Below are 22,559 nucleotides of genomic sequence, written 5' to 3'. Positions count from 1 at the left end.
CTGCTCCCTCCCCGCTCGCCCCCACCCTTTTTAACTCAGATCAGCTGTTCTCTCTGTGTGTGTGTGTGTGTGTGTGTGTGTGTGTATGAGCAATTGAGCATGGTTAGCTAGCGTTAGCTCCGCGGCTAACATTCGTTTACCCCGAATTAAATTAATGACTAGGTTGCAAAGCATTGGAGTAGTTTTCACTGCACATAGAAACAGTCAAACAGCGGGAGCATTTCGGGAGCATATGCGACCAAAACCCAGGCAATTTCGAGCCCTTAACTCATTGGGCGCCAAGGACGAAAAAAGTTGTGTTATCTCGCTGGTGGTTGAGCGCCAATCACGAGAAAAGTCGGGTTTTAATCGTTATTTCTTTTATTCGCTATATCCATTCATAATTCATCCATCCAGCCTGATGTTATCATTGGGAATGGCTCTGAGATCGCAAACGGCCAATACCGCCACCTAACGCCTTACGGCCGGTATTGCACATCATTGGAATCCCTCTGGCTTGGGCTGTACATCGATCTAAGAAGTCTGGTCCGGGTTTTCCTTCTTGGGCTTGACTAACGTTATAACACGCGGATTGGGGACACTGGAGCACCATGGATTCATGTGTTTTGGTGGATAAGTGTTGGACAGACGACCGCAATCAATATTTGGAATGGCGATCAGTAATTGGATTATTCTTATTGCAGTACATCAGAGACTAGGTAAGGACTATATGTTACCAATCTTGCGTTGATCCGATGTTTTTTTTGCCACCATCGCAGCGTGTGTCTGTAATGTACTGTGTAATATAAGCCGTTGGTGGCGCTCGAAGCATATAAACCCCCCCTCACCACCCTTTCGTGCGTGCATGATGAAACATAATACCGATAATCTAGCGTTTATTTCAAAATGATTCATAAATCAGGCGAGACATGGCACGATTTCTAAGGAAATGCATTGAAGCGTGGTTTGCTGGAGTTTCTTGGGATTAGACTGGATCACTCTAAAACTATACTCATATTCACCACGGTATAAAACGGAAATGTATGTATGAAAATCATTATCTGTTTTTTTGCATGTTGACTGGAAGAAACTCACTGACAATCGACGTGTGTATTAGATCCATAGCTATAGTATAATATTTAATATAATGTTTAGCCCTGCAAACACCGCCATGTATCCCTATTCTTCAGCGATGGCCTTCTTACCACACGGTAAACAGCGACCTCTAGGCGCTGATTGAGTTAAGGAATCAAATAGTCTGCTATGGCTGCATGCGTGGCGCTAACGTTATTGTTTTAAAATGAGCAACTGTTGGAAAAACATGGCAGCGATAAGAGGAATCGATAGTCACGGAGGCATGCGATTCCAGGAATCTGACAATTAAGAACCGGCTCCCAACGGAGTGATTTAAGGGTTGAGGCCGCAGCATGCCTATAAATTACATCACCATAGTCCAGGACTGATAAGGGGGCGACAGTGGCTCGGGAGGTAGAGCAGTCGTCTGGTAATCTGGAGGTTCCTGGTTCGAATCCCGGGCAGCGTGTCGAAGTGTCCTTGAGCAAGATACTTAACCCCTAATTGCTCCCGATGAGCAGGTTGGCACCTTGCATGGTCTTGCATCAATGTGTGAATATGTGAGTGAATGGGTGAATGTGAGGAACAAAAAATTGTAAAGCGATTTGGATAAAAGCTGCTATATAGAATAGAAGTACTTTATTGATCCTGAGGGAAATTCAGCACTATAGATCGCTCACAATAAACATTTAGGTAGTCAAAAATCACAAATAAGAATACAGTTTGGGATATACATTCTAAAATATGTATATACATTCTAAAATATACAGCCAAAAATATACAGTACAATGTACAGTAATACATTTAAAAAGTATATAAATGCACCATTTAAAGTTATATACCGGTAGTCTATCTATATTATGGAAAAAGACCATCATTTTGGTGACTCAAACCCCAGAGAAGGAAATGCGTGTTTTAACTCTCTTTACCTTCTCCCTCCACCTCTCCTCCAGCATCAGTCAGACCACAGGGGCGGACAGCCAGGTGAGGGCGGAGCGGGTGGAGCAGCTGCAGGCGGAGCTGGACGCCCTGAAGCACCAGGACTCCACGCTGGGCCAGCAGATAGACCAGTACCAGCAGGCCTCCAACCGCGCCAAGGACGAGTTCGGCAAGATGAGGTGGGGAATTGTGTAATATTTTCTTTTAATCAGAATCACAAAGGCTTTATTTCCAAGTAGTTTACACGTTTGATTTGGTCGTTTGGTGCGACATTAATGGACAGACGATTAAATAAAAGGTAAAATGGAATATAAACTAAATTAAAATAGAAGTAGAATATAATTATAAAATAAAATGCGGCCAGGGCTGTACAATTGTGCATGATGTGGTCAAGTATATACACTAATTAGAATAAAAAATAACAATTCAGTGGGATGGAATATTTAACTCATTCAGAGCCATGATCAAATTAGGGCTTGTAGGCCAGCGCTTTACTCAATGGGAGGACAGGGATATTTGCGAACGCTTAAACTATATCTTAAATGATTGCTCTAAGGGTCTAATACACCCGTCGCTTATCAATGACTTGCTTGCAGTCAACATGTACGAAACGGATTGTTTTTTCATCAGTACATTTCCGTTTTATACCGTTTTGAATACGAGTATAGTTTTGGAGATTTCTAGTAATTCCAGAGAAAGACACGATAATAGCCCTTTAGTGGAATACACAAAACAAGTCATTTTAGGCTGATTTATGAATAGTTTTCAAATAAACGCTAGATTATCGATATTATGTGTGTCCTCATGTACGAAGAGAGGCGGGGTCTGAAAAATCGCTTCTCCGTACTTTGGTCGGCGTGAACCTCACACACACACACACACGCGCGCGCTCCGATGGCGGAGAAAGGAACATCTGATTACCCCAAGATTTCGTAACATAAAGACCTTACCTCACATCTGATGTCATGCAAAAAGATTAATCCAATTCCTGATCGCCATTCCAAATATCGATCGCGTCCATTGATCCAATGTTATAGTCCAAAACACATAATCCACAATGCTCCCAGTCCCCCCAGTCAATGCAAGTATCCAGCTGCATGCCCGAGAAGTAAAACCTGGACCGGACTTATTTTTTTCCCAGCCAATCCAATTCAATGATGTGCAATACCATCCGGGAGACGATAGGCGGCGGTATTTGCCCTTTGCAAGCTCAGACCCATTCCCAATGATAACGTCAGGCTGGATGGATGAAAAATTTATGGATATCGCTAATAAAACAAATAACGATTAAAACCCGACTATACTCGTGATTGGCACTCAAGCGATGGCAAGTTAACCCGACTACTCATGGTTGGCACTGAATGGGTTAACAGGGCTGCGCAATTGAGCAGTAATGTGCAAAAAAAAAATAACAGTGAAGTATGAACAAGTGGAAGAGTCTTGGTTGTATATATATATACATATTTAGTGGAGGAAACAGCCCTAATGTGTTGCTCTCCTGTGATTGGTCTATCTCTTCTTATTCTATTCTATTCTACTACTTATTGCACTGCACTATTGCACTATTTTACTGTCTATTCTATCTTACTCTTTTTATTATTGTCTATTTCTAACTGAATCAAACCATAAACAAGCCTGTTGGGATGTTAGATCCTAATGTGAAAAACTGTGCTTTTATGTCTGCACTTTATGTGCTCATTTTATGCCTTTATGTCTTGTTTCTGTTGTGAAGCACTTTGAGCTGCAGTTTTTGTATGAAAGGTGCTCTACAAATAAAGTTGATTATTATTATTATTATGATTGGTGGTCAGGCGGGAGCAGGACGTGCTCCAGGTGAGTCTGGACGGCAGCAAGCGGAACCTGCACAACATGGAGAGCAGCCGCTCCAACCGACTGCGACGCTTCGGAGAGCAGATGCCCGCGCTCCTCGCCGCCATCCAGGACGCCCACGAGAAGGGCCACTTCAAACAGAGACCCCGGGGACCGCTGGGTGAGACCGCCGGGGCGTCTTCTGGAGCCCTCGCTCTGCTGTGCGTCGGAGGCCTCGGCTGCATCCTGTTCAGCTCCTGCGGTGGTCTGGGGAAGCCCCCCAGGCAGTGTGGCGGAGGCCACACTCTTTATAGCCTTTAATGGAACACGCCAACATTTTGGGGAAATTAGCCTAGCTTAGCACAATGAATGGAAGCGGACGGTGCCGGTTAGCCTTCAGGAGAGGTGTTAGCCTAGGCATTGTCCAACTAACGCCTCTCCCGAAGGCTAACCGGCACTGTCCGCTTCCATTCATTGTGCTAAGCTAGGCTAACATGCGGCCTAGATAGCTTTCTACTGAACGCACAGAGAGGAAACTGGTATCTATCTTCTTGTCTCTCTCTCTCTGGAGAAGACTGTAAGCTAATTTCCCAAAATGTTGGCGTGTTCCTTTTAAATGTCCCTAAAGCTACCTAGCTAAGTCAAGTCGAGTCAAATTTGATTTATGAAGCACATTTCATACTGAGGCAATCCACAGGGCTGTACACAAAGAAACTATAAAAAGAAGGCACAGCATAAAAAATTATATAATATAAAAGGAACACCGAAGGGTACAGTATAAAAGCGGCACATTCTCATGAATAGATTTTCAGTGCATTAAAACAAACAAAAGTAAAAAGTGCAGTAAAGTGCAACAATAGTATAGTTGCTGAAGTGAACTATCTGTGCAGACTGAGGAGGCTTGTTTCACTTGAATGACGTTTGAAGGTTTTGACTGGTCTTGTCACACACTGTCAGAATTATTATGCGTGTCACTTGTGATGCCACACACAGTTTTCTACAGTAATCGGTGATAATTCACTGCAACATTAACACTTTGAATGCCCAAAACGACATAACACGTGTTAGCAGCCCGCCCCCTGAATGCCCACCACGATAATTAGCGTGAACTTTTTTTTATTAGCGATCTGAATTCATATTTCATCAACCGCGTCTACCGTTGGGAAACCAGCCCCACCAGGCGCTCAGATGTGAAAAAAGCGCCCCCTATCGTCTCCCAGATGGTAATGCACCCTTTTGGAATGGACTAATGAAAATGGATGAGAAAAAAAAACTCCGGAATCCACATTTTACTTCTCACGCATGTACCCCGAGCCGCTCAGAGTCATTGTGGACCATCAGAACAGCGTGTAATATGTCTTTACAGTACGTAGCATTGGATCAATAAAAGGATTGATTTTTGGAATGGCGATCAGGAATTGGAATAATCTTTTTGGATACCATCTGATCTCAGGTAAGGAATCTATTTTACCAGTCTTAGGATAATCAGTCCTGTTTTCACGGAGATATAAGCTTTTCCCCTATGTGTGATATGGCTGTTTGGCTGTGCGAGTGATCAGGAACTAAGAGAATCGATTTTCAACTTGCGGCACCAGCGTGAATACGTACACATACTATCGATAATCTAGCGTTTATTTGAAAACGATTAATAAATAGGCCGAAAAATGACAACGTTCTAGAATATTCCAGTACAGGGCGTTTATCACGGATTCTTTTTATTTTCCGTGAAAACGAGGACTTTTCAAAATGCTATAAAAGGGAAATGAACCGATAAAAAAACAATCCGCTTCGACAATGTTGACTGGAAAATGAGTCATTGATAAGCGACGGGCAGATTAGACACATAGCCATAATTTAAAACATAGATTAGGCGATATTAACGCTAACGTTGAAGTGGTTGATGGGCATTCAAGGGGGTAAAAAGGAAAACGCGGCCGGCTCTGAAAGTGTTAAAGGAAGTTGAGGCTAAGAAAGACCCTCCCCCTTAACACTTTTGTGCCGGCCGTGTTTTCCTTTTTACCCCCTTGAATGCCGCCACCCACTCCAATGATAGCGTTAAAAACGCATAATCTATGTTTTAAATTATGGGTGTGTGTCTAATCTGCCCGTCGCTTATAAATGACTTCTTTGCAGTCAACATTGTCGAAACTGATTGTTTTTTAATCGGTTCATATCCTTTTTATAGCATTTCGAAAAGCTATCGTTCTCTCAAACTTCAGGAAAATAGAAAGATTCCGTCATAAAGGCCATTTATTGGAATATTCTCGAATACACTAGACACGTTGTCATTTGTCGGCCTATTTATGAATCGTTTTCAAATAAACGCTAGATTATCGATAGTATATGTGTACTTATGCACGTTATAGAAGCGAGCTGAGAAATCGATTATCTTATTTCCTCAACAGCACACACACACACATACACATACGGGACGCGCTGTTATTTCAGTGAAAACAGCTCTGATTATCCTAAAACTGGTAACATAGACTCCTTACCTTAGACCAGATGTTCTCCAAAAAGATTATTCCAATTCCTGATCGACATTCCAAATATCGATCGCGTTTATTGATTGATTATTGGCTGCTGTAATTATATATTCCAGGCTGCTTTCCATCTTGCGATCACTTCCCTCTTCATCAGATCCCTCGCCAGCATAGTGGAGCCAGTAGGCTCCCCCCCCCCACAGATCCACTAGTGTAATCGAATGGCCTGCAGTTACACATGGATAGACGATAGGGGGCGGTATTTTCCCATCGGAGCTCCTAGAGGGGCTGCTGTACCAACGGGAGACTCGGTTGATGAAATATGAATTCAGATCGCTAATAAAAAGAAAAACGACAATTCCCGTTGTCGGCACTCAACGGGGGGCATGAAATTACGACATAACACGTCTGTGGCACTCAGTGTTAATATAAATCTTCCACTTCCTGTGTATGAAGCTCTTGGACACAATTTCCAGCAAGCGCTTCTGGGTTTCTCACATTAGTCTAATCAAATTTATTTGTGAGGCCCGACAACACACGTTAATGTCCCCATGGGCCGGACACGTCTTCTTTAAACAAGTCAAGAAGAAACATCACACAAAACAAAAACACCATAAAGTTTCTTAATATCTTCTGTGTTTCTCACATTAGACTCTGCTCCTCTCTCCCTCAGGTTTCCTTTAGGGATGTCCGATATTATCGGCCTACCGATATTATCGGCCGATATCGGCATTAAAATGTGATATCGGAAAATATCGGTATCGGTTTTCAAATCTTTTATTTTCTTTTTTTTACATTTCTATAACCTTTATTTACCCAGGCAAGCAAGTAAGAACAAATTCTGATTTTATTTATTGTCAAAAGTATGCATAATGTTGTGTTAATTCCACAACAAGAGATATGTAATGTTAATTACCTGAAATTATAAAAAAAAATTGGGGGGGGGGAACCCTGCATATATCGGTATCGGAAATTGAGAGTTGGACAATATCGGTATATCGGTATCTGTAAAAAATCCAATATCGAGCATCCCTAGTTTCCTTAATATCTTTTGTGTTTCTCACATCAGTCTCTGCTCCTCTCTCCCCCTCAGGCTTCCTCATCAGCCTGAAGGAGCCAGAGTTGGCCCTGGCAGTGGAGGTCTGTCTGAAGGGCCAGCTGTTGGCCTTCGCCTGTGACAACTATGAGGACGAGCGGGTGCTGCAGGGCCTCATGTCCAGGCTGTTCACAGCGGCTCGCAGGCCCAGCATCATCACCAGCAGCTTCCTGACGCACGTCCACGACACCAGCAGGAGGTGAGGGCAGGTGGTGCCGGTAGTGGTGGAGGGGAAATATCGATACGTAGTAGTATCACGATACTTTGCGTGGCGATACTGTATCGATACAAGGACGCCAAGTATCGATATTTAATTATTTATTTACCGGTGTATATATATAAAAAAAAAATTATAAGGAAGTTGCATTGTTCATTTCAATACCTGTAATAGTACAGTAGTCCACACACACATGTGCATTCAGTTAAGTTGGAATATGACTGTAATACAAACAGTTCAGTTTGTCAGGTACATGCAACACAGATTACAGTGTTTACATCTGTCTGCTTGAGAAAATCCAATTTGCTGCAATAAAAATTATTGAAGTGAGATGAACAGACTCACAACTTTATTTTATTAGATAAAACATGTTGACAAAGTTTTACTTTGCAGTTGAAAAAAGGTAATAAATCGCAATATATCGCAATATTAATATCGCAATACTCAGCATATCGCAATATATTTTGAATCCCAATACTATCATATCGTGATTTAAGTATCGTTATAATATCGTATTGTGAGGCCTCTGGTGATTCCCACCCCTAACGCTAGCACAACTCAACACAGTTGTTGAAGACTAGCTGCCCAAACAACTCCCTCTTTGCACTGCTGTGGTCAGGCCAGCACTACCGGAGTTTTGCGCATGGAACCCACCAGGCGTGAGGCGTGAGGGCGTGAGGCGCTTCACATTTGCCCCCATGTTAACAGGCGTCTCTGTTCACACCGGCCGCGCGACTCGCGGGCGGGAAGCGAATGTGATCGCTTTGGTTGAATTCAGAGGCGTGCGCCACGTGCATTTTCACAGAAATACACTCGATATCTGCATTATTACCACACATAGATGTTGTTCGACCAGCTAATGTGTCTGTATCTTTCCCAATACAAATAAACCATACTATACTTTTTCAGGAGTACAGTCACACCGATTTCATCATTCTAAAATTAATTCTAACATTGTAATTAATTATATAATAACTGGTTATACATGCAAAATGGACAATAGAACACTGGAACTGGAAATCTTTAAAAAAGAAAATCTTCAAACGGGGACTAACTTCGCATATAGACTAGGCATTTACAGCTGTTCCAATGTAAATGTGCCTTCCTCCGTGCGCTTTCGCCCGCTCTGAAGTCGGACTCGGTGTGGACGGCCACGCGCGCTGTTCTCGCACGAAACCCGCAAGGACTTGCGCCTGGTGGGTTTCATGCGTCATGGCCAGTACAGAGAGACTCAGAAGGAGCTTCTATCCCCAGGCCATCAGAATGCTCAATGACTATGCACCACTAACCCATCCATCTACATTCACTGCACACACTCACTTTAAATTAACTTTAGACACTTTTTAACACTACACCATATTTGATCTACCGTAATTCCTCTAATAGTAACCCCGGCTTGTATTTGTTTCAACTGTAGCGGGTACCAGGCTTGTATTAGGAGGAGGCCTGTATAAGAGGGAGGCCTATATTTCAAATTTTCAAACTGATCATAATGAATAAATCAACATTTTGTGTCAGTTTGAACCCAGTAAAATGTACTGGGTTCATTTATTGAAACCAAGTACTGTATGAAATAGTAAACAGTGCAATTACAGGTGGTCACTGGTCATTTCAACGTTTTCAAAGTGAAATCAAGTAACTTTACCTGAGCAGCTCAGTATGCAGCTCAGTATATTAGTAACCCGGCTTGTATTAGGAGGTCGGCTTATAATTGCTTAGCTCAAGAGCGCACCCGGCCATTAATAGAGACCCGGCTTGTAAATTGAGACCCGGTTACTATTAGAGGAATTACGGTATTTTATGTATTTATTACTAAAAGATTTGCACTACATCTCTGCCGAATGTTTTGCATTTGTTTGAATTTTGTACTTTAGTTTTGCATATTGAATATTTTGAACCAAGCATTGTGTGCATGTACCTTATATGTGACAATTAAAACAAAACTTGACACTTGAAATGGTTAAAAGAGTCTATCCGCTTTCTGGAAGCCAACATGATTAAACTTGTTATTATAGAATAGAATAGAAGTACTTTAATAATAATAATAATAACTTTATTTGTATAGCACTTTTCATATAGAGGTTGCAGTTCAAAGTGCTTCACAACAGTAAAAAATACAGGCATAAGCGAGCATAAAAAGATAGACAGGTAGAATCACAGTGTTTCACATTAGGATCTAGCATCCCAATAGGCTCTCCGCTTACAGTTTTCAGTAACACAAATAGTAAAAATAGTTTAAAATGATTCAGTTTAAAAATAGTAAAATAAAAATAAAATAAAATAAAAATTATAAAATGGAACGGACATAAAAAAATACAGGCATGAGCGAGCATACAACAATGCATAAAGTTTACAGACAATCCATGCTGATTGATCTGCCATAAGCAAGTGAAAGTTTACAGACAATCCATGCTGATTGATCTGCCATAAGCAAGTGAAGATTACAGTCTGTTCTAACAAACCAAACTGCCATGTATTAAAGTTTACAGACAATCCATGCTGATTGATCTGCCATAAGCATAAGATTACAGTCTGTTCTAACAAACCAAACTGCCATGTATTAAAGTTTACAGACAATCCATGCTGATTGATCTGCCATAAGCATAGTGTTTCTACTAACAGCCAGGACACAGTTAACCTGGTTCTACTACAGCCAGGACACAGTTAACCTGGTTCTACAACAGCCAGGACACAGTTAACCTGGTTCTACTACAGCCAGGACACAGTTAACCTGGTTCTACAGCCAGGACACAGTTAACCTGGTTCACATTAGGATCTAGCATCCTAATAGGCTCTCTATTCAGTAATTAAAAAGTGCTACTACAGCCAGGACACAGTTAACCTGGTTCTACAATGCTACAGCCAGGACACAGTTAACCTGGTTCTACAATGCTACAGCCAGGACACAGTTAACCTGGTTCTACTACAGCCAGGACACAGTTAACCTGGTTCTACTACAATGCTACAGCAATGCTACAGCCAGGACACAGTTAACCTGGTTCTACAATGCTACTACAGCCAGGACACAGTTAACCTGGTTCTACTACTACAGCCAGGACACAGTTAACCTGGTTCTACTACAATGCTACAGCACTAACCGACGGAAAAGTTAACCTGGTTCTCTCTATTCAGTAATTAAAAAGTGCTACTACAGCCAGGACACAGTTAACCTGGTTCTACAATGCTACAGCCAGGACACAGTTAACCTGGTTCTACAATGCTACAGCCAGGACACAGTTAACCTGGTTCTACTACAGCCAGGACACAGTTAACCTGGTTCTACTACAATGCTACAGCAATGCTACAGCCAGGACACAGTTAACCTGGTTCTACAATGCTACTACAGCCAGGACACAGTTAACCTGGTTCTACTACTACAGCCAGGACACAGTTAACCTGGTTCTACTACAATGCTACAGCACTAACCGACGGACATATAAAAAAAAAAAAAAAAAAAAAAAACAGGCATGAGCGAGCATAGCGAATAATAAGAATAGTTTAAAATGATTCAGTTTAAAAATCAGTAAGAAGTAAAAAGTGCAATAACCGACACATGAATTTGATAGGCAGTGTAAAAGAGTAGGCAGGGTAAGAATAAATACAAGTTGTGTCAGGATATCCCTGATGTTTCCTCTTGCCACTAGGTGGTAGCAGATATCTATCAGTGAAATGCCTGAGCAAAGAGATAGGTTTTAAGCTGTCTTTTAAAGATGTCTAGCGAGTTGGCTTCCCTGATGTTTTGGGGTAGTTTGTTCCATAGTTTTGGGGCATAGTTGATAAAGGCTGCATTACCGATCCTCTTTTGACTGCTTCTGGGAGCCTCTAGTAGTCCAGCAGCTGATGATCGCAGTGTTCTTGCTGGTGTGTAATTTATTAGAGTGTTGGCGATGTAGCTAGGTCCCTGTCCATTTAGAGCTTTGTATGTAAGGAGAAGGACCTTAAAGTCAATTCTAAATGTTACAGGAAGCCAGTGTAAAGCGGCTAAGACTGGACTAATGTGCTCTCTCCTTTTGGTTCTAGTTAGCAGTCGGGCTACAGAGTTTTGGATTAGCTGAAGCCTCTCTGTGGTTTTCTTAGGGAGACCTGTGAAAAGTGCATTACAGTAGTCTAACCGGCTAGATATGAATGCATGAATTAGCTTCTCAGCATCGTTCTGATTAATAAATGGTCGTACTTTTGCTATATTTCTGAGATGGAAGAACGATGTTTTCGTCACTTTGCTAATATGAGAATTGAAGTTCAGTTCTGAATCTATGACAACCCCAAGACTAGTGACCTCAGATTTGATCCAAGGGGTTAGTCCCCCCAGGTTCTTTATTGATCCCGAGGGAAATTCAGCACCACATCGCTCACAATGAACATTTAGTTAATAAAAAGTAAAAAATAAGAGGTGATAAAAATACACAGTCGGAGATATACATTCTAAAATAATGTATATACATTCTGAAATATACAGTCCAATATACAGTAACATTTTAAATGTAAATGTCCAGGAAGCTATACCTATAGTTAAATGTACAGGAAGAGATACAGGGATTTATACTGTTGCTCTGCTCAGGGAGGCACAGTGAGGCATTGCACAGTCTGATGGCTGTTGGTACGAAGGACTTCCTGTGACGGTCAGTGTTGCATCTTGGGAGTCCGAGTCTAATGCTGAACATGTGTAGATATTATATTATTGATATGATATTATTTGATGTGTAGATATTATAGAATGCAACTGGGCAAGTAAAAGGAACTTACATGACATACCGTCACCTGAGGGATGTAAATGGTGCTGTAAGTGGTATTTTTCTTGTTAAAATAAGTGTTAAATAGCTCCACATTCCAACGGCCATCACTGATATAGAGTGTCTACTCAGTAACATGGGTCTCCCAGTCCCTCCACTCTGCAGTAAACAGCCATCACTGATATAGAGTGTCTGGTCAGTAACATGGGTCTCCCAGTCCCTCCACTCTGCAGTAAACAGCCATCACAGTTCAGTTCAGTTCAGAGTTTTTATTTGCCACATGGAATCATACAATCAGAGTTTCTTCATTACACAATCATAAATAACATTCCATGGACAAAAGGAGCAGGAAGAAGAATAAATCTTATAGTTACCTGCCCCTCATTCCTAAACTAAAGAAGTATTTACTTAATGGTCGGCGTACAACCTAATTTACACAAATAATAATTTATACCATTATACAAGAAACTCGCAATCCACAGTTAAACAAGAAAAAAATTAAATAATAATAATAAAGAATAAAGAATAAAAGAAAGAGAGAAAGAAAAGATCTCACTATTCAGATCACATTTGATTTTCATTTTTTTTTTATCGTTTTCTTTTGAATTGATAAACACTATTACATCCCTTAAGCTCGCTATGGAGAGAATTCCACAACTTTACACCAATAACTGAAGGACACATCTGTTTAAGTGTGTCACTGATGTAGATAGTGTCTGGTCAGTAACATGGGTCTCCCAGTCCCTCCGCTCTGCAGTAAACAGCTATCACTGATATAGAGTGTCTGGTCAGTAACATGGGTCTCCCAGTCCCTCCGCTCTGCAGTAAACAGCTATCACTGATATAGAGTGTCTGGTCAGTAACATGGGTCTCCCAGTCCCTCCGCTCTGCAGTAAACACAAAAATAAATGTTTTGGTATCCCTTCTCACTTGATCCAATCAGGAGAGACAAATTCAGATCTGAGGAACTATAGATGGTTGCTCTCGGGAATGTTTTGATTTCTTCAAAACAAAAAAAATAATGGTTGTCTTGTTGACTCATTTGTTTACATTTGACTTTCCAGGGCCGTGGATCACCCGACATATCCCTCTGTGCTGCAGGCCTTGGAGATTGACGACCCGGTCGTGGCCAACTGCCTTATTGATCAGAGCAGGATAGAGTGCATTCTGCTCATCAAGGTAACGAGTAGGGCTGGGCCATGTGGGGGGAGGGGGTCCATTCAGAAGTTATTCTCCTTTCAATTATATCACAATATCTACTGACGTATGGAAAGTCACATGTTGGATAATTGATGTTCATCGTATTGGATTGCAGGGTAACGAGAAGTATGATAAACAGTACAGTACCAAAATTGTAAATCTATTTTCTGAACTATTTCAGAAATAATTTTGACTTAATATTAACTTTGTTATTTAGACAAAATAAATGCGTATATGGCAAGTTTATTTGTACAACACGTTTCACATAATTCTATATTCAATTCAAATTCAATCTCTTTACATAATAGTGATTAAAAATAAAATGTAAAGATTAAGAAAAAACTGGGAAAACCAGCCCATACAGAATGTGGAAAGGAAGGATATATATATTATGTTAGCTCTGCATCGACGCTAATCAGGCATCATGTTTGTCGTTGTGTAGAATCGTACGGAGGCTCGTCAGGTCATGCAGGGCAGAAACCCCCCCAGGAACTGTACACAGGCCTTCTCCAAGGACGGAGACACCATCTACACCGACCGCAGCTACACCTCTGACCAGTCCAGACCCAACTACCTCACAGGGGATGTAGAGGAGGAAATCAGGTGTGTGTTCTTGTTTTCCTATCGTTGTGGGGACCAAATATTCCCACCAAGTGATGAAAACAAGATTTATGTTTTCATGTCGTGGACTCGTGGGGACTCTCCACAATGCATGGAAACATGGCTGTGTGTGTTTTGTGCTGTGATTTATGAATCTTAGTTTCCCTCTTTTATTCTTGTACTTTGTGGGTGCAACACCATGAATAAGTGCTGACTAATGTTTTAAAGATGCTGTAAGTGGTGTTATTTTGTTAAAATAAGTGTTAAATAGCTCTACATTCTGACTAGGGGTGGAACGGTTCACAAAATCGACGGTTCGGTTCGTATCACGGTTTTGGGCTAACAGTTTTCGGTTCGATATACGATACACTAAAAAATCTAAACATGCTTCTTTTAATGTTTAATTAGTCTTCCCACCAGCATTGGGACACAATACTGTCGGACAAATAACAAGAATTAACTCATTTACAAGTTGTATTAAGTTTAGCAAATAAGGGAACAGATAAATAACATTTCAATGCAGTTAAAAAAGCAATATTTCGATTTTTACATCTTCGGGTTTGGTCACGTCGAGTCACATATAAGCCGCACCGTTATATAAGCCGCAGGGTCGAAAAATGGGGGGAAAAGGCGCGGCTTATAGTCCCGAAAATTACGGTATTACATTTTTTTTGGTTGCATAATTTTATTACCCAAAAAGGGCCGTGGTCTATTAAAAATGTCCCCTTTTTGCATGTTACACCAAACAAAATTTAGAATAAATGGATGATGGGCGGCTAGGTGGTGTAGTGGGCAAGGCGCTCGCCACCAATGCAGGAGACGCTGGGTTCGAGCCCAGCTCTCGGCATTGCTATCAGCTTGGCTGGTCGTTCATACTAACACAATTGGCAGTGTTAGGGATGGGAAAGCTGGTGGGTGGGTCCTGGTCGTTGTAAACAGCGACTCCTACAGTTCGGTAAGGGCGACTGCTCAGCGAGGATAGGATCTAAGGGGGGTAGTGTGATCCTTCCACACGTTACACCCTCTCAGTGAGAGTCCACGCTGCCAGGTGAAAAGAAGCGGTTGATTGGCTACACGTGTGTCGGAGGAAGCACGTGATAGCCTCCACTCTCCCAGACCGACTGTGGGGGGTAGGTGCACATTAAACTACATTAAATACCGAACTTTTTGCTAGAGGATTTTATGATATGCCACCCGAACAGGAATTTATGACCTTTTATGACCCCCTAGTCATAAAAAAAATTGCATAATTCTTTTGTATAAAATGTTCTAAAAATCTGGATGAGTGATATTTCAAAAATATCCTCTAGCAAAAAGTTGTGGTATATAGATAGGAGGAAACGTGGCCAGTTTGGTGTGTGGAGGTACTAGAGAAATTGAGATTTTTTGTTTTATGTGTACAATACAAACTCATAAAATCTTGTTTTGAGAAAAACGCCTTTAAAGTTTTGTATTGTCTGTAAATCAGGTATGACATGTATGACATATCAACAAACCATTTGGCGCAAAGAAGCAGGATATAGATATGAATAAAGGTGGAAAGTTTGGTGTGTGTAGATGCTAGGGAAATGGTACATGTCTACCCTTTGGGAAAACGCCTTCAAAGTTCTGTATTGTAAAATGCCATAATTTTTTTTTAAACCACTATTTACAAACACAACACTCAATCAAACCATTAGTAATAGACAACCTAAACACATGCCTGATAACATAATAATAATGATGTAGTAGTAGTAACAGTGTAGTAACAAACAACACAATCGATTACTGTACCCCCTATAGGCAAAACAAATATTTGAATAGATATCACTATGAAACTTTCCCAGTTTGTTAGGTACATATAAACTAAGACAAAATATAAACTAAGAAAAAATATATTGCAAGTTTTCTGAATTGTATGTTTATATATGCAAATGAGGCACTTCCCGATTCGATATGTGCACATTTATGGATGCAATCATGCAAAATGAAGCAAAATAAGCAACTAAATGTGTTTTTTTTTAATTTATTTATTTTTTCACTAGTTTGAAAGAAGACATGTAAAGGGGCAACATTATACAAAAATCTCAGAATTGCCCCAAAATCAGGAAAATGGTATTTTAGGTGGGTGGTCTCCCGTTAATGAATATAACTCGTCAGTTTCGTCAACATAAATAATCCAATAAGGGCACGGTTGGTACGAAAGTGATGGTGACGTCTTGATGGAGCAGATAAACTACATCATTTATGATAAATGTTTTTTTTTTTTTTTTTAAATGGACGAGTCATATACTATAATACTATAATATTAGTGTAGCCTAATCTTTAACTGCAACTGTGAAGAAAAACCCCATTGGTTTAAACAGAATGAATAGACTCATAAAAATTCAGGCGAAATCTCCCAAGTTCCCTACATCTGTGCCGACCAACTGGCCCCGGTATTCACTGACATATTTAACCTGTCCTTGGAACAGGCTGTCATCCCCACCTGTCTGAAGTCCACCATTATCCCTGTACCCAAAAAATACAAGCCTGCTTGCCTCAACGACTACCGCCCTGTAGCTCTCACCTCCATAGCCATGAAGTGCTTTGAGAAGCTAGTGAAGGGCTACATCTGTTCCTCCCTCCCCATCAACCTGGACCCCCTGCAATTTGCATATCGCCCCAACCGGTCCACGGAGGACGCCATAGCCCATGTGCTGCACACAGCAGCATCACACCTGGACAAGAGGCAGGGGAACTATGTGAGAATGCTATTCATCGACTACAGCTCAGCATTCAATACCATAGTCCCCGCCAAACTCATAGCCAAGCTCAGGGACCTGGGCTTGAACTATGACCTCTGCCAGTGCTGCAAGTAAACCGAGGTCATAATGTATAACATCCTCCCGGATCATCCACCTCTAACGACAACAGGAGGCACTGCTCTAAAGGAAGTCGTTGATTTCAAATACCTGGGCTCGTGGGTCAACTCGTCTGAGCAAGACCTTAAAGTGAGGAAGGCGCTTGCGTGGAGGGCTCTGAACGGCATGACCAGTGTGTGGAAATCCAACCTCCCCCGTCAAATCAAGCTCAACTTCTTTCATGCAACAGTTGAGTCTGTCCTTTTGTATGGCAGTGAATGCTGGACCCTGAAGCCCACCCTGCAGAAGTCCTTGGATGGGTGCTACACCAGAATGATGCGTGTGATGCTCAACATCAACAGGGTTGAGCATGTCTCACTAATGCAAACTTGTATGGGGGGGTGCTAAGGGTGAGCGAGAAAGTGGCAGTCAGGAGAATGAGGCTGGCAGGTCACTGCCAGAGACACCATGAGCTGCCAACCAGCAAACTTGTGCTGTGGGAGCCAACACACGGGCATCGATCACGAGGACGTCCCACATTACCCTACGTGGACGTACTCAGGAGAGATGCGGGAACAGAAAGCACCGGCGAGCTAGCCAGATGCATGGAGGATCGGGATGACTGGAAGCACCGATGGAGGGCCCCTCCGAGGACGACCTAGATAGATAGACAGTGGGTCTTTGACTTCCTGAAGGGCAGACCCCAGGTGGTGAGAGCAGGCAACTGCACCTCCTCATCCATCACTCTCAACATAGGGGCCCCCCAGGGCTGTGTTCTGAGTCCCCTCCTTTACTCCCTGTACACACATGACTGTGTGATACAGCGGAACAACAACACAATCATCAAATTTGCTGACGACAGTAGTGGTGGGCCTGATCTCTGCAAACGACGAGAGGGCCTACCTGGAAGAGGTAAAGGTTCTAGCGGGATGGTGTCAAGAGAACAGCCTCTCCCTGAACGTCAACAAAACAAAAGAGATGATTGTGGACTTTAGGAGGTCGAGGGTCAGGGACTATAGCCCCCTCAGCATCGATGGCAAAGTTTGTTAACTGAAATAATAAAAAAAATAATTGCCTTCATGGCAAAAACAAATTTTTGGTCACATTTGTGGTGGCCTATTTTGTTTTCAACCAAATGTCTTGTGTATGTATGTGACGAATAAATCTCTTGAATCTTGAAATGTTGATGACAAAAATGTTTATGCTCATAAAAGTATCACAACAAAGATAGTCAATCACAAATGTAATTTAGATTAAAGAAAAAATATCAACAACAAAAAAATACCATCTGTCCATCTGTCATCACCTTCAAACTGAAACCTCACTTAGAATTCAGCTCCTCAAAGCATGCCTGGATGATCAGCTGCCTTTGAATTAATGTTTTTTTTTTGTTACCCTAGTGGGAGTATTTCTTTTAATTACAATTCCTTTATGTATTTAACAATATAATTAGCAGTGATGCACCGATGTGAAAATTGTGGCCGATACCGATAACCGATATTAATATTGCTGTTCTGGCCGATACCGATATTTACCGATGTCGATATCTCTGTATAGAAAACACTTTTTTATGATAATCAAATAAAGAGCTATTTTCCAAAACGCATAATTTTTTTTACTTTTGTAACTTATTTTCAGAAATGACTGATATTTTGAAACTATTTAAGGCCAAAACATGTAAAAAGAAGAAAAAAAAGATAATTTTTTTTTTTTTTTTTTTTTTTTTTAATATCGGTCCTATCTTGATATCGGACCGATACCGATGTGTAAAAAAACGGCCATATCGGCCGATATTATATCGGCGGCCGATATATCGTGCATCACTAATAATTAGACATTATAGATGTCTCTGCAATGTGGTCCCTTGTCTTCCTTGTATTATTTTTCATATCCACTAGATGGAGATTGGTAGGATTAAAGCACTGATATTCAGGATCTAGTAATCTTGAAAAGTCTGAATCTGGGTCAGGGTGATCCTATCCTGGATTGCTTTGGAATACCGGGACAAAATCTGTCCGAGTTGTTTGATCCTGGATCACAAAAAATGGGATTTAAAAATCTGATCGGATCAGATAGAGATTAAAAGTTTTGAACTCCTGAGCCCAGGCCATCAGGATGCTCAATAAACAATAACAAACCATCAAATACACCCACAGCACACACATCCACACGCACACACTCACTTTAAATAAACAACACACTGTAGCACCCACTTTACCCACTTTAGACACTAACACACTTTTTTTTTTGTATTTTATTTTTATTATTATTCTTTAAACAAACACATAAACAAACATGACCACACAAGATTAGATATACAAGCATTAATTAACAGTGCACATCCAATGAAATCACCATTTAGTTAAATGTCTTATACAAGATATACCCCTAATACCTGCTATCTAATACCCTACACACATATGCTCTAGCTCGCATCCCCCCCCCCCCGGACCCCCCATTGGATAATCCATCCATTATCACTCGCACCTAACCAGACACTACCATTATATGCTAGCTTTTATTCTCTCCACCACTTCTAACCACATTGTCATTTTGGATTCATTGAGACCCAAAATTCTTGCTGTAGATATTTCTAGATAAATCACATCGAGATATGTAAGAATCCAGACCTTCCGGCACATTTTTTCCGGTTGAAACCATCGTGATGCTATCAGCTTTTTAGCCACTGTGATACCAGATAAAACCAATCTCTTTAGCTGTGGAGGTACTGCACACTCAAAGACATCATTCAGCAGTAATACAGAGGGGTGTACAGGTATATTCAGAGTTAAGAGATTTGATAATTGCTGGGTCACTTCTTTCCAGAATATCTTAACTGGTGGGCAGTCCCAGTACATGTGCATAAATGTCACTAACACACTTTATATTTATTGGTAAGGAGATTTGCACATCAATCTCATACCTCACTGCACCTCATTGCACCTCACCACCACAAGGTGGCACCACAAGCTAAGCTATACCTCACCATTTCTACACTGTACTGTATCTGCATTGTATATACTGTACATATACTGTATATATGTATATTGAAAATGTTTGTTGTTTACGTACTTGACTTTCTATTTTATACTTATATTATACTTTTTATACTATCTTTTTAGTTTATCTAGCACACTCTCGGGAGCAAAACAGAAAGAAGCATTTCATGCAAAAGTATTCTGTATTTCTGTATGACGACTAATAAAGAAACTTGAAACTACATCACCTTTCTCTCTGCGTCTCAAACCCTCTCCCTCTCTCTGTCTCCACCCCCCGGTCCCCACATCACCTTTCTCTCTGCGTCTCAAACCCTCTCTCTGTCTCCGTCTCCACCCCCCCCACCCCCCCTGGGTCCCAGACACATGCATGCGGAGCTGGAGAACCAGCAGATCCAGGCCAGTCGCTTCCAGCAGCAGATCAGGAAGGTGGAGGAGGACGGGAGGCAGAACGACACCTTGTTGAAGAGGGCTCACGTGGAGCAGAAGAAGACCAAGGTGACCGTTTCTTCATCCAGTGTTGTATCAGCAGTCTGCTTCCATGTGCAAAATGCACATGCATGTCTGGAGCTGAAATCATAGAAAGTAGTACCAGTATCAAAATGGATTGAAAACATTTAGGTTTAGTTGGCTCAAGCAGTATCAAAGCTTGTATCAAAGCTCATTCAGGCAAAAAAAATCTCCAAACCCATGCTTTCAATGGTAGGGTAACCTGTTTGTTTACCTTTGATTACATATTACACCTTTTTTAATAAAGAGCCCACACGTCTCCTCTGGTGTTCCAGGACAAGGCCAGGAAGCTGCAGATGGAGATTGCCGACCTACAGAACGTTGAGGAGCCCCAGTCAGAGGACCTCAAGCCCTTGGTAGGTACCAGACCACCCAGACCCCCAACACAGCTAGCAGACCACCCAGACCCCCAACCCAGCTACCAGACCACCCAGACCCTCAACCCAGCTACCAGACCACCCAGACCCTCACAGCTACCAGACCACCCAGACCCTCACAGCTACCAGACCACCCAGACCCTCAACCCAGCTACCAGACCACCCAGACCTTCAATACAGCTACCAGACCACCCAGACCCTCAACCCAGCTACCAGACCACCCAGACCCTCACAGCTACCAGACCACCCAGACCCTCACAGCTACCAGACCACCCAGACCCTCAACCCAGCTACCAGACCACCCAGACCTTCAATACAGCTACCAGACCACCCAGACCCTCACAGCTACCAGACCACCCAGACCCTCAACACAGCTACCAGACCACCCAGACCCTCAACCCAGCTCACACCTACCAGACCACCCAGACCCTCAACCCAGCTACCAGACCACCCAGACCCTCAACCCAGCTACCAGACCACCCAGACCCTCAACCCAGCTACCAGACCACCCAGACCCCCAACCCAGCTACCAGACCACCCAGACCCTCAACCCAGCTACCAGACCACCCAGACCCTCAACCCAGCTACCAGACCACCCAGACCCCCAACCCAGCTACCAGACCACCCAGACCCTCAACCCAGCTACCAGACCACCTAGACCCTCAACACGGCTCACAGAACTGATTTATAGCCTGGATCCAGTCGGGCATTCATACTTCTGCCATTTTATAAAATTCCTTACTATAATAATTCTATGATTCAATTCAAATCCATGTTCCCTGAATTTAATGAATTTTTAAATGTATTTATTCTTTTACTTAACTTGATATACATACTGAAATGTATTCCCTACAATAGAATCACATACTGTACACCTATAATCCCGCTCAGTTCATTAAAAATATATATAATATGTACACAAGGGATGTCCCGATACCACCTTTTTTCAGACCAAGTACTTACAGTTGGGTACTTGGTGATACTGAGTCCCGATATGAGTACTTAATGATACCATTATAGTTCTTCACTTTCTCACTAACAAATTACATATACAACATGATGCTGTTGCTGACATTTTAAGTATATAAATATATATAGTCAAGTTAGACCGCGCTCTCACAAGTTCTAACACTGGGTGCTGCAATCCCATAAAGTTCAGTATATCAAAAAGCAGGGTAGCCGGACCAGCACTCTCAGGTTCAATGTTTTTAATGGCAGCCTGAATAGATAGCAGACATGTTTCGGACAATGTCCTTCTTCAGTGATATGGCTAGCAATGGAAATACATTCAAGATGGTAGTTAAATACACCCGACAGGTAATTACATGACATGACACAGCAGGAAATGACATCACAACGCAGGTGTGCCGGTGCAATGTGACCAAAGGAATGACCTATCAAAGTAGAGTCCAATCATAAATTATACATATATATAGATATATATATCTAACACCAATCTATATTATAAACAATACAAAACAAAACAAAATTACCAGAAACTTGATATTATACCATAACATGCCCATTAATTTCTAGGGCTAATTGAACCCCTTTACATATTTAATTAAATAGTTTCAAATTATACATTGGGCATCCTTGTGAAACATGCCTCTTGTTTAGCAACAAACAACAACTTTAATAAAACCAGAAATAACACTGTAGGTGTAAGGAGGTTAGAGGAAACAGGTTAAAACGTTCTCTTCATTCATTCCTCTAGGTTCGATGCA

At 41.6% G+C, this 22,559-nt stretch overlaps 1 protein-coding gene across 1 annotated transcript in view; it reads left to right on the top strand.

Moving 5' to 3' along the window:
• LOC311235096 (structural maintenance of chromosomes protein 6-like) overlaps positions 1-22,559 on the top strand; it is a 98,996-nt gene that overhangs the window by 23,619 nt on the left and 52,818 nt on the right. The window contains 7 exon segments of the mRNA XM_084322444.1: positions 2,007-2,171; positions 3,804-3,982; positions 7,378-7,579; positions 13,392-13,506; positions 13,970-14,130; positions 20,308-20,443; positions 20,731-20,811. Coding sequence (XP_084178570.1) covers positions 2,007-2,171; positions 3,804-3,982; positions 7,378-7,579; positions 13,392-13,506; positions 13,970-14,130; positions 20,308-20,443; positions 20,731-20,811 — 1,039 coding nt within the window.

This window comes from Notolepis coatsorum (assembly GCF_963971535.1).
Source record: "Notolepis coatsorum genome assembly, chromosome: 10".
Lineage (NCBI taxonomy): Eukaryota > Metazoa > Chordata > Actinopteri > Aulopiformes > Paralepididae > Notolepis > Notolepis coatsorum.
Note: the sequence above shows the minus strand (reverse complement) of the source record. Positions and strands in the feature narration are given on the sequence as shown.